This window comes from Ambystoma mexicanum, chromosome 3p (genome assembly GCF_040938575.1).
Source record: "Ambystoma mexicanum isolate Mex_15411 chromosome 3p, UKY_AmexF1_1, whole genome shotgun sequence".
NCBI classification, from domain to species: Eukaryota; Metazoa; Chordata; class Amphibia; order Caudata; family Ambystomatidae; genus Ambystoma; species Ambystoma mexicanum.
This window is the reverse complement of record NC_090925.1, coordinates 802848417-802860519: the sequence shown is the minus strand read 5'-3', so window position 1 is coordinate 802860519 and position 12103 is coordinate 802848417. Positions and strand designations below refer to the sequence as shown.

Here is a 12103-nt window from a genome sequence, read left to right as displayed (position 1 = left end):
TGATGGCGTTGGCGCATGCCGACGTCATCAGTTCAGCATGCAAATTTATCAGACGGGTCCCGCAAGGGCATTCTTTGCCCGATTTGGGCAAGTGAGGGCTTGTTGGAAAGTGGAGCGTCTCCCCTTTCCAACGAGTCCTCATACAAGCAGATTGCTGTTCGGGGATCGGTCAATCCTCGACCAGCAATCCTCACTGGACCACCATGGAAATGCCCCCTCCCCCTGCGCCAAACAGGCCCCCACCGAAATAATAAAACAAAGGGGGCACAATCTTTTGCCTTCTCTGGGGGCAGAGGGGTGCTGTTGTGCACCCATTTGACCCCAAAGAAGGCAACATACAAAAAAAAGTATTTGGGTCAGACTTCGGGGCATTAGGGAACTGGATCCAGGGGAGCCGATTTAGCAATTTTCCAGGAGGGGCGGGGTGCCAAATAGACGAAGTGACATCACTGGCAGGTAATATGACCGAAAAATGTGCATTTAGTCGCTAGCTTGGTGTAAGGGCGCGCGGAGGGGGGGTGGGGTTAGGCGCGCAGAACAGTGGAAACATTGGCTATCATGTACTGCATATACTAAAGTAAGGAGAGTTGTAAGCCATCACTGCCCCTACTCCACTCCTATCATCCAGGTTGTAGTAGCCCTCCCTCAAAAGGCAGAGCAGCACAACTAGGATGGGAGAATAAAATGGTTGCTAAACAGAAGGTACAGCTGCAAGGTGGAGTACCACCACCAAAACACCAAAAAAAAGTTCCCAATTCAAGGGAAACGAGAGGTAAAGACGTTTCCCCAATTAAAAACTACCAAGCAAGATGTGTGTGGTGCCATAGTTCAGTAAAACATCAACAATTCAAACTTACAATAGTGCTGCTGTAGATTGGCCAGCCAGGAGAACTGTTTTCATTGCAGCACATTCCCTAGGCTAAATGTATTTTTACAGACAACAGTTTGTTGAATAAATTCATCTGCAATGGCCCCAACATCCAGATGTGCAGCTTCATCTTTGTGTCCAAGTAGCAAAGCAACAGCATTTAATCGAGCTTGGCCCATTGTAGCTCTCGGGTAGGTTTTGATGCGCCGAAGGCATGAAAATGAACGCTCCGAAGAACAAGAGGATACAGGGATGGTTACTGCAAATTGAAGCATTCGTGCCTGTTCTGGGAAGAAATTGCGCATAGGACGAACCCTTTCACCTTGGAACAAGTCAAAGACATCCTGAAAAAACATAACCAGAGTCTTATCCCTCTGTACAAGTTCAAGGAACATATTTCTATGCAACTCTAGATTGCATTCATGGAAGTTAGTCTTATAAAAATTCATGGACATAATCACTGGTGGCATTCCCTGTAACATTTTTCAATGTTAACCATATGGTCACATGCAGTTGTAATACCAATGTATGGTCCTTTAGTTCATAATAACCTTGTCTATAGAGGTCTTTGGGAGACTCAAAAACATAAGGAATGGACCCTTCATCCAGGCGCTTTGGGGTTTTCCTGGCCTTTCTTTGCACAAAATGTTCCTCTAGTTCCACATCGGAATCATCGGCCGCTGAAGTGGGTTTTGAGAAGAAGTCTTCAAATCCCTCACGCAGTTGTGCAACTATGGTCTTAAGGTTTTCAATCATAACCGCTGCTTCATGGAACCTTAAATTGACCTTCTGTAGAGCAGTGTTCAGTTTCAACACGGGAAAATACCAAGTAAAGAGGATGGAGAGATAGGTTTTGAGTTTATGGAACTGCAAGTGTAACCCATGGGCTTTTGCTCCCGCTGCATTGTGGTCACTGGCTGCAAGTCCCAGAAATTCAAACTGTAGTTAGCTAGCACAGTCTTCAAAGATTTTGCTCGAACGGTCCATCGGGTAGGGCAGAATGGAAGCAGTTTGACACTCCCTTTTTCACAACGTTCAAAGCAAGCAAGCCGTTTTGGGGAATTTCGAATGAACCCAATCAAGTCCCTTACAAAATCCAACAGATCCCTGAACTTGGCAATGCCCATAGCTACATCCTGAACTGCTAAATTCAGATTGTGTGCAAAGCAGTGCACATAAATAGCTTGTGGTGCCACCTCCTGCACCAATGTCTGCAAACTCTGTTGATGTCCAGCCATATTGGAAGCATCATCATAACATTGCCCCGGACAGTTTTCCATTTCATAGCCAAACCTCAGTAGAACATCTTTTAAAATGGCAAACCGAGTTTGTGATTTAGTGCTAGACATTTGATAAAAGCCAAAAATAATCTCCTGTACCTGAAGAACCTCTTTTGCAATACGAAAGACTACAGAGACCTGCTCTTTTATTGACACATCAGCAGTCTCATCCAAAATAATCGAAAATAATTTTGCATCATGAATCTCTTTCATTAGGCCACGGAGCAAATTATGTGACATAATTGCCAGCATTTCATTTAATATGTCATGCAACATCCATTTGTATTCTGTTCTTTGAAGACAAGTTTGAAGTTCTGGGACATCTCTGCCACGAAGCAACAGAATTGCATTTAAATTTCATTAGTATGGCCCCGAATTGCAAGACCTTGCCGAGCTAAAGCCAACAATGTTGTCAAGATTGTCACCAGCGCATTTCTGTTATCCCTCATCTACTTGAGGTGGCCCAACGACAGAGCTGCTACAACATTTGTACCCCTTTCCACAGATACTAGCGCCATTGCAGCCGCCCGATGAAGATTTGAAGTCTGATGGGCGTTACATCTCTCTATGGCCTTCTTAAAATTGTTAAAGCCATGTTTAACAAAAGCATTCCAGGCATCCTTATCCCGGCTACTTTTTGGCAATGGCACCCCCTTTTCATCAGCAGACTGGCATACCTTACACAACATTTTTTTAAAAGACTCGATCATATTTAAGCCAATTATAGGTTTCTAACCATTTCTTTTGAAATGTGTGGCCATGCTGGGACTTAAAACCATTCGAATCACTCATGTTGGGCAGTATTCTTGCGTCACATTGCTGCTGCCAACATCAATGACTGTAGGCGCATCTGGTATACTTTCAACGCATTGTGCCTGGCAGTTTGATGCAACTGTGGAGCCCAACATTTGTACAACTGCTTTGTCAGGCACTTGGGAACTCTCCTTTGGTTTAGCAGGGGGGTTCACTTTGGGGTTTCAGATGCGTCTTTTCCAGGGGACGTGGGTGAAGCGGTCGCTGCTAGGTATAATGTCTCAGAAAACGTCTAACTGGCATACAACTGCAAGAAAGAAAATTGGTTGCTGTTATCCATGCAAAATATATCTATTGATGCGAGACATTTTCTTATATTTCTATTTGAGTTTACTGACTTTATGTTGTATTAGGTTTAGTTCATCACCAATCAATGTATCGCCTTCAGGGGGTGATCTTTAGTTTTGTCTTTTTCCAAGGGCCACGAGGTCCAGATGCCTGGTCATTTCACAATAGATATCCATAGGTTTCCCATGATTTTATGACATATGATTCTCCCATTTGGAAACAAGAAACTAGTACATAGCATCCCACACATCGTGCATATCATTTTGTCCATTATTTAAAACCCCATACACTTCAAATGCTGTATAGAGGCATCCTGGCCATTATGGCGGGCCCCTCTTGCATTAACCTACTGTAAAGATGCTGTGCACAAGCGACATTTGCTAAGATGTTACCTCTGGGTAACCAGATAAAGTTAGGGATGTAGCTTAATCTTAAACATTTCAGTGGACACATCAGATGTTCTGCTGAAGTATAATGCAATCAAGTGTGGTTTCAGACTTGTGGGAGGAAGAGTGTTAACTGCTTTTAACATTGTAGTTTACCATTCAAAAATGGAGGCAGTAAAAAAAAAAAAAAAAAAAAAAAAAAAAAGTACACTCCACTTATGCTTAACGTCTTACCTTCCAAGAAACAAGCATACACCTCTTTATACTGGCTTATTGTATTCACAACACAGAAGCCACTGTTTCAAACAAGCATCTAGAGAAAATATGAAGCACACAATGCATTGTTAACAGTTTACATATCAACAAATTATATACTCACAGACTAGTCATTGGTAAATTAAAAAGGCATGGGCAGCGATTAAATTGTGGAACGGCGGGGGGACCAGGAAATACAGGGCAGTGGAGGGGAAAGCTTTCTGACCAGTACAGAATTAACGGGGGGAGGGAGGGAACATGGAGTCTGCTCGGGCCGGACATTCAAGCACTGCCGGGTTCCCCAAGTCACAGCTAAGCAGACACAGTGTCCGTGGCTCTGCGGATTAGGGTGCTCAGAATTCAAACACATTAGTTTTATCTGTGGCAGAACCTTTAATATGCATGATGGAACATTTCCAACCGAAAGAGGTCGCAAAGCGCCACATTGCAAATGTGTGATAGTTAAAGCAAGATGGGTGCACTGGGATGTAGAAGTGCACCCAACACAAAACTATTTTAAAGATGGAGGCAAAGCAAGAGGGGTGCACATATGTACAAATACACCCAACCCCTCTGCCCAGGTGACCTCTAGACTGCCTGCGGGTCTGAGGAGATGGCTACTTACAGAGACAAATTTATCAAATGCCCACTGCCTCACCATATCAAAGGGGGAACCAGCCACCCAATCCTAGTACCAGCTGCTCATACATCCCCCCAACCTGGACCTACAAAAACATAAATGCTGTTCCTCAAAGCACAACAAGGTCTGTAATCTTGGCTTTCACACTTAGCCCATAGTAGGTGTGATCCTGTGCGCATTAGCCCATAGTATGTGTGATCCTGCACACATTGTCTTTGTGTGCCTTGCTACAGAATGGGGCCGACTTTTCTTTCCACTGCATCCCCCCCTCACTCGGCTGCTGGGCCAGACAAATACTTTATCTTGGCAGTGGGCTGTGGGGAAATATCCATAAAAAACCCTCCCCTCACCACTTTCTAGGTCAGAAACATTGTGCAAACAAAATAGAATGTGTTCAAAGAACGCATAAGAGAACATCAGACCTGAATAGCCGTAAAATAGAATGTTTTCGCTACAAGACAAGCATCATTCACAGCAAAGCATGCAGGCATAACAAGGTCGTAAAAAATGACACCCTGCCTGCCCTCCCAGCATTGGTCTCTGGAGATAGAATGAGATATGGGGCCTCTCTCTTACACAGAGTGTACACTGGGAATAGGCAAATGAGGGGGGAGCAGGCTGACTTGACTCCACACACTAACTTACTGAAAGCGCTAGCTGCCCAATCTTCATGGGCTCAGCGGAACTCATCAGCCACATAAAGTGATATAAAAACAAGGGAAGATCATTTTTTGTAATCCAAATTGCTAAGAACACAAAAAGAACGGTCCTTCTACACCATGTGGGTGCATGAGCTATGCATGTATGCAGTCTCTTGGAGCATTTGAAAGCCGAACGCTCCTCTCTTGGTTCAGTCCATCCCTCCCCTGTTTCTTTCATCCTCTCTATTGTGCACCCCCTCTTACCCTTAACCTCAGAGCTATGAGACTGCTCTACCGCTGTGCGAGTGCTGTACAACCAACATAACCAGCCTAACATGATATAAACACTCTTGATAAACTTTCTACCATCAGGGTACCTGTTTTGTTTTTTAATGTATTTTTTTTTTTTTTTACTTGGCCACTCCATTCACGTGCCCCCTGTTAACAACATCATTCACCTTAATACAGTCTGTCCTGGACTCTGCCACTCATGTCTCAGGCTTCTCAGTCACAGAATTAACATTCTGTAGTTTGACCTGGGGTACAAGTGTAGAGGTGCCCAAGCAAATGAGCCCCAAACTTCCAGGATAAACCAAGCACACTCTCCAGCCGCTTGGGAATCCAACATTACATTGTGTACTAATTTGAACTTCTCCAAGTTGGCCTGGGAAACGGAGCCCAATTATGACAACACTGCCGGATATATCCTTCTCCTCCCTTTTGAAGAACCATGATCCACCCAACAGGAGTGGCATGCACCCCGGGCTTGCACCCATGCTATCAGCAAACATTCCCGCTCATCCCCTTAACCATGGCCCACCTAACAGGACTGGCATGCACCCCAGGCTTGCACCCATGCTATCAGCAAACATTCCCGCTCATCCCCTTAACCATGGCCCACCTAACAGGACTGACATGCACCCCGGGCTTGCACCCATTTGGAGGTGGGCTGGACAGTGGCAGAACACAAAGTAGTGAGGCATGAGAGGGCCACAAATGAAAAAAGAAAAGAAATAACTTACCTGTTTTTCCGACGAACGTTCTGCTCGCTGCTTCGTTGGCTGGAATAGTGTCTGCTGCTCCTGCCTTAAACACGACGAACCAGAAGCAAAACACAGAAGCCCCTAAGCCCTCCCCTCCAGGACCATACACCAATATGAGTCCTAGAGGGGAGGGCTTAATCTGACATTTTAGCGCTTTTACCCGGCCGGAGAGAAGTGATGCAGTATCAATGGAAAGGGCCATCGATACTGCATCACTTCTCTCCGGCCCGGCCGGTGGGGGGACTCAGCCCCGACTTGATTTTGCTGGGGGGGTCCCAGGCCCCAAAGCCCCCCCATAGTCGGCGCCCCTGACTGACCCATATCTGTGGGTCAGCCCACATCAAACCCCCCCCCAGAGGAGCAGATCCTTTCTGCTTCCCTGGGTGCATGGGGGCAAAGTGAAGTCTGGCCCCATTTTGCCATCCCTGGGAAGCAGAAAGGAGCACTGGACCAACAGGGAAAGGATTTTGGGGGTGGGGCCGTTTGGCCCGTTGCCTGTCCCAGCACCACAGGCCATCCTGGATCTCTGGCCGAGCAGAGTTTTCCCCTCCGGTAGGGGGACCCCGCCGGGTCACCCAATGACCGCCGGGGGGCGACCAGACATGTGCAGCACCCCTGACCTTCCTAGGGATCGGGGGTAGAAGCCTGTGGCTGAAATGTACGAGGGAGAGAAGACCACAAATTATTTTTCCAAAAAGGTCTTCTTTCCTCTGAACATTTCAGCCTTTGCCCTTGCCCCCAACATTTCAGCCTTTGTCCTTGCCCCCGCCCCCTACTTAACTTGCAGTGGCATACTTTGCTGTGTGGCGCCGACTCGCTGTGTCCCTGCAACGCCTGTTCCCTTTCACTTCTGTGATTGGAAACTGTCTTTCCCTTTTAACATTTTTTTTTCCAGGACCGGCTGCAGGGGACAATCCCGCAACCCCCTTGCTCACTGTTCTTAGAGAGGCATAGCTTTACCTCACTGATGATGCCCAACAAGGCTGAAACACGTGTATGGGGTTGCTGTGGTACTCTTGTTCAGAGGAGAATTGCCTAGCAACTGCCCCTGGACAGTACAAAGACCGATATGCGGGGACATTTCTTCTCTGTGAAAGTGAGCTAAAGACTTAGTAGAGTCTCTCCCAGGGGTTATTCGCCCAAGAACAGGTCATTGGGCTGTGTTCGTGCTGGTAGAGAGATTTCCAGACCCCCCCCCCCCTTTGTTTCCCCACTCACAATATAGTTAACAAGGGCGCGGGCGACACCAACGCAGCCCTTGCCACCAAATGGGGGATTTGGTTGAACTTTTCGGCCATTCCGAATTTTCAAACGGCTGAAATTCGGCCAAATCTCCCATTCAGTCTTTTTTTAATCTGACTTTTTGGACGTTTCCCCTTCCTAGACGCCTGCCCATTGGGAAAGGATTAGGACCCTCCCGAGGCTCCCTGGGACTGGACGGTCAACCCAAGTCCAGCAGCAGCACCATCGGGTCGTCCGATGATCGCTGCGGAGCTGGGGGAGGTTTACCCACAAGCAATGCAGACAACCCCCTGTCCTAGAGCTCTAGCCATGCCATGTTACAGCTTTTCCCTCCGAGGAGGGATGGGGACCCTGCTGGGGCTGCCTGAAACCGCTGCTGGACTTGGGGACAGTCGAGCCATATGGGAGACAGGCACCCAAGAACAGGGACAACAACCCTGACCGTTCTGGAGTTGTGGCTGGGCTGCGTTACAGCTTTTCCCCTCAGAGTAAGGATGGGGACTCTGCTGGGGCTGCCTAGGACCACAAAGCTGAAATTGGGGATGGACGACCACCAAGGGAGACAGGCGACCAAGGTCCGGGACATCACTTGCGACCATCATGGAGCTCTGGCCGCGCCACGTTACAGCTTTTCTTTCTGGGGAGGGATTGGGAAACTGCCGGGGCTACCTGGTGGGGAAAAGCTGTAACGCAAGGCAACCAGAGCTCAGGGGCGGCCGGGGGTGCCGTCTCCAGGCTTGGGAGTCTATGTCCCTTGTTGGTCGACCATCCCCAAGTTCAGCAGCGGTGCCAGGGAGCCCCAGCAGGATCCCCATCCCTCCCTGGAGGGAGTATCTGTAACGCAGGCCAGCCACAACTCCTGGATGGTCAGGGGTGATGTCCCCAACCTTGGGCGCCTGTCTCCCATGTGGGCCGACCGTCCCCAGGTCCAGCGGTGGTCCTGGGGAATCCTGGCGCATCCCTGTCCCGTTACAGCTTGTCCCTCCGCAAAAGGGACCTGTCCCTCTGCCAGGGCTCCCCGGGACAGCCGTTGAGCTTTTGGGGCCGTCCAACCAAATGGGAGACAGGCACCCATGGCATGGAACCTAACCCCAACTGTCCTGGAGCTCTGGCTGCACTGCATTAGAGCTTTTCCCTCCGGGAAAGCATGGGGACGCTACCAGGGCTCCCTGGGACCGCCACTGGACTTGGGGACGGTCAACCCACATGGGAGACAGGCCCCCAGGGCAACTGGCAGCACCCTCGGCTGACCTGGAACTCTGGCCGTGCCGCGTTACATCTTTTCCGTCCATGGAAGGCCGGGGGCCCAGCGAGGGCTCCCTGCGACCCCGGCTGGACTTGCGGACAGTCAACATACATGGGAAGACAGGCACCCATGGCCGGGACACCCCTCACCACTCCCCGGAGCTAAGCTGCGCTAGAGCTTTTCCCTCCGAGTAGGGATGGGGACCCTGCTGGAGCTCCCTGGGACTGCCACTGGGGATTGGGACGGTCAACCCACATGGGAGACAGGTGCCCATGGCCAAAGACATCACCCCCCCGACCGTCCTGGAGATCTGGCTGCGCTGCCTTACAGCTATCCCCTCCGGGGAGGAACTTGGACCTTGCTGGGGACTGCCACTGGGGTTTGGGACGGTCAACCCACATGGGAGGCAGGCACCCAAGGCCAGGGGCAGCACCCCCAGACGTCCTGGACCCAGGGCTGTTATAGCTTTTCCCTCCAGTGAAGGATGCAGACCCTGCCGTGGCTCCCTGGGTCGCGCTCGGCTTGTGGACAGTATACCCTTTTTCTTTTCCGCCCAGGTAAGCGCACATGTTTTTCGGTGGTTTCCCAGTGGCAAATGTCTGAAAAGGTGGGGTTTTTTCTTCACTTTTTGGAGTTTTCCAGGCCTTGTGGGTAATAAACTCTAGGGCGATTGGTGAAAGTCAGACCCCTTTGTATTCCACGGGTGTCTTTTCAGGATTCCACCGGGTGTCTTCTTTTCAGAAATATATGGGGTTCCCCGTTTTCCTTGGTGGCTGCGACACCCCAAGCCAAATCTGTGGTTTATCCAGATGGCCAAAACCAGTATTCCCCAGTGCATCTGATGTACCAGTGGTTTAGCATATGCTCCGACACATCAGGTACGTATTCATCAGGACACCTGTGGGAAGGTAGGGCAATTTTTTTATTCTCTTGGGTTTCAGAATGATTTCACACATTTCCTACTGCACTTTGTTGTTACACAGCCCTTTAATTTCCCAAATGTGACCTAGATTTAGCCGTTGCTTTAGGCACGCTGTGCTTTTGTAACCTGCACAAGTCACCTATCCCTCAAAAGGTCTGCATGTGCTCTTCAAAAAATGTATGATTGCCATTCTTCACTACATTAGTTTTCCTCATTTTCAAATGCTAATTATGTCTGTTTAGTTCATCAGCATAAAAAATCCTGAGTATGATGGCTCAGTTATTGTGTGTTTTGTGAAGCATTATCAAAAATGTGTGATTTCTTAACCAGATGAGTCGGGGAAGGTAGCTGTGCATTGCTTTTCTCAATATTGACACAAGTCATTACGTTACCAGTCCAAACATGTCCAGCACTTACGTTACCAGTCCAAACATACTTTTGTTTCCACTCACTTTTCCATTTTTGCCTCTGATTATAGAAATTTTAGGTACACAGCGGTTGCCTGACCTGCGCAAATCACCCCTTCCTGAACACTTTTGTCTACTTTTCAGAAATATGTGCCTTTATAGGTTCCCATAAGGCTTTCCTACCCTCTCCTTCCAAACAGGGCCCATTTAAAAAAAAAAAAAAAAAAGCCAGAAATCGCCTACCTTCCACAAAACGGATGGTAAACTTTCCTGTTCTTGAAAACTTGCGAATTCAGAACTGCTAACTGTTACTAGCTCTTGCAAGAAAAAAAAAAAAAAAAAACAGGCTTCTTTATACATTATTTTAATGGCATTTTCTGAAAAAAAAAAATACACATTTGCCCTCTTTTTATTTTCTTTCACCCCACTAGAGCAAACTAGGATTCCTTGGTGGTGATATGACCGCCTACATGTGGGAAGAAAAAGGGCCAAATTTAGCAGAGATATCTCCTGTAAAAAAATAAAAAAAACAAAAACAAAAATAAATATTACAAGGGATTGAATCCGCAATCTCCAAAAAAGGGCCGAACACTGGGAGAGAGAACCCTCAGCAGTTGTTTCCTTACACAGTGTAAAGCCAGTATAGGAGTAGCTCCTCTGCTGCTTACTGAAGCCAAGGCAGCACTTGGTGTCAGAGGTGGCTTGCTGTGCTCCTCCATGAGAGGAAGGTCAGCATGGGGGAGCCACTATGCCCACAATCTGCGGTTCCAGGTTTGACTGTTATACAGAATACGTGTAGGGACTGTACAGAAAGCACAATTTGCATACATGCCCCATTGAATTTGCGAGATGCTAGCCGATGACTGGTTTAAACATTGCAGTCTGGGACTTGTATTCCTAGGTTTATAATGGGGAAACACAGCACTACAAGTCCCAGAGTGCAGAGTTAAAAAAGGACTGTATTGGCATCTCCCGAATGGAATAGGACGTATAAACATGTAAACTGTCGGTGCTCGCCCAATTTCACATGTCAGCCACTCCAAGCAATCTTTCCGGCTATATTAAAACTTGAAAAAATATCTCTAGCGCCCTCCAAAACCAATATAACCAATTATCAGTCCCTTGAACACATTTCACATACCCGATTAAACCAAGAAGGTTATGTAATCCGAATTTACAAATGATAATGGCCCTAAAAAGTGGCCCACGTACCAATTAAACAATGAAAGTTATTCTTGACTCCGAATTTAAAGCAAATGAAGCTTGCGCAAATATTACGGTCTCTAAAATTGCGAAGGGCCAAAATTCTCCGACATGCAGCCCTTTCACCAGGATACGCCTCTAAGAATTAAAGTAACCACACTGAAATTGTCGTGACAGCCTCCCTTCTTGTGGCTGAAAACTCAAGCACACCTGCCTCTCGCTACGGGTACCTGCAGTGTAAGCCGAAAACACGCACAAAAGGATCCGCGACAGCCAATTCTCTATGCGCGAAACTCACCCTTGATTTTCTTACAGCTGGGGGCGGCCATGTGTATCCGGAACGTAGACCTTGAACTCACAGAAAGCAGGCGTGGAACTCACAAACACAAAGCCAACCTGCAACACTACGTGTCCGTTAATTTGTCTTCCCGCCTTTTAAAGGTCACATGACCACACAACGAGCAGTGGCCGCGAAAATGAGCTCAACTGCCTTTCAAAAGAAGCCTTATACCGCACAGCGAGAACTCTGTGCCGGCACGTGTACGTACCCGCCAACACTCTCGAGCGCCTGGGAGGGAGATTTTGCAACAGAAAGCCGGGAGAAAGGAATTTCCCCATAGGATTGCATTGCGGATTTCATTATTTTATACGGGAGTAAGTAAAAACAGCAATATTTTTCTTGAAAAAATCGGAGTCTGTCGCCTGAATCGGGATTGCACCCTGAACTTCTTTATACAATTTCCTTTTTCTCATGCCCCATACCTTACCTTTGATTTCAGGGTGTTGCATATCAGCCCTTGCTTTTGCTTCAATCTTCTATCACATGACCTCTTTACTTTTTGTCCCTTTCTTTTCTTCTTGTCCTCCAC

The 12103-nt window shown here is 47.7% G+C and overlaps 1 protein-coding gene across 1 annotated transcript in view; it reads right to left on the bottom strand.

The window, feature by feature from the left end:
- Positions 1 to 11714, bottom strand: part of LOC138579614 (zinc-binding protein A33-like) — a 307674-nt gene extending 295960 nt beyond the window's left edge. The window contains exon 1 of the mRNA XM_069649876.1: positions 11533 to 11714. Within this exon, the coding sequence (XP_069505977.1) occupies positions 11533 to 11563 (31 nt within the window). The 5' untranslated portion in view covers positions 11564 to 11714. The remainder of the gene's footprint in view (positions 1 to 11532) is intronic.
- Positions 11715 to 12103: the final 389 nt, after the last annotated feature.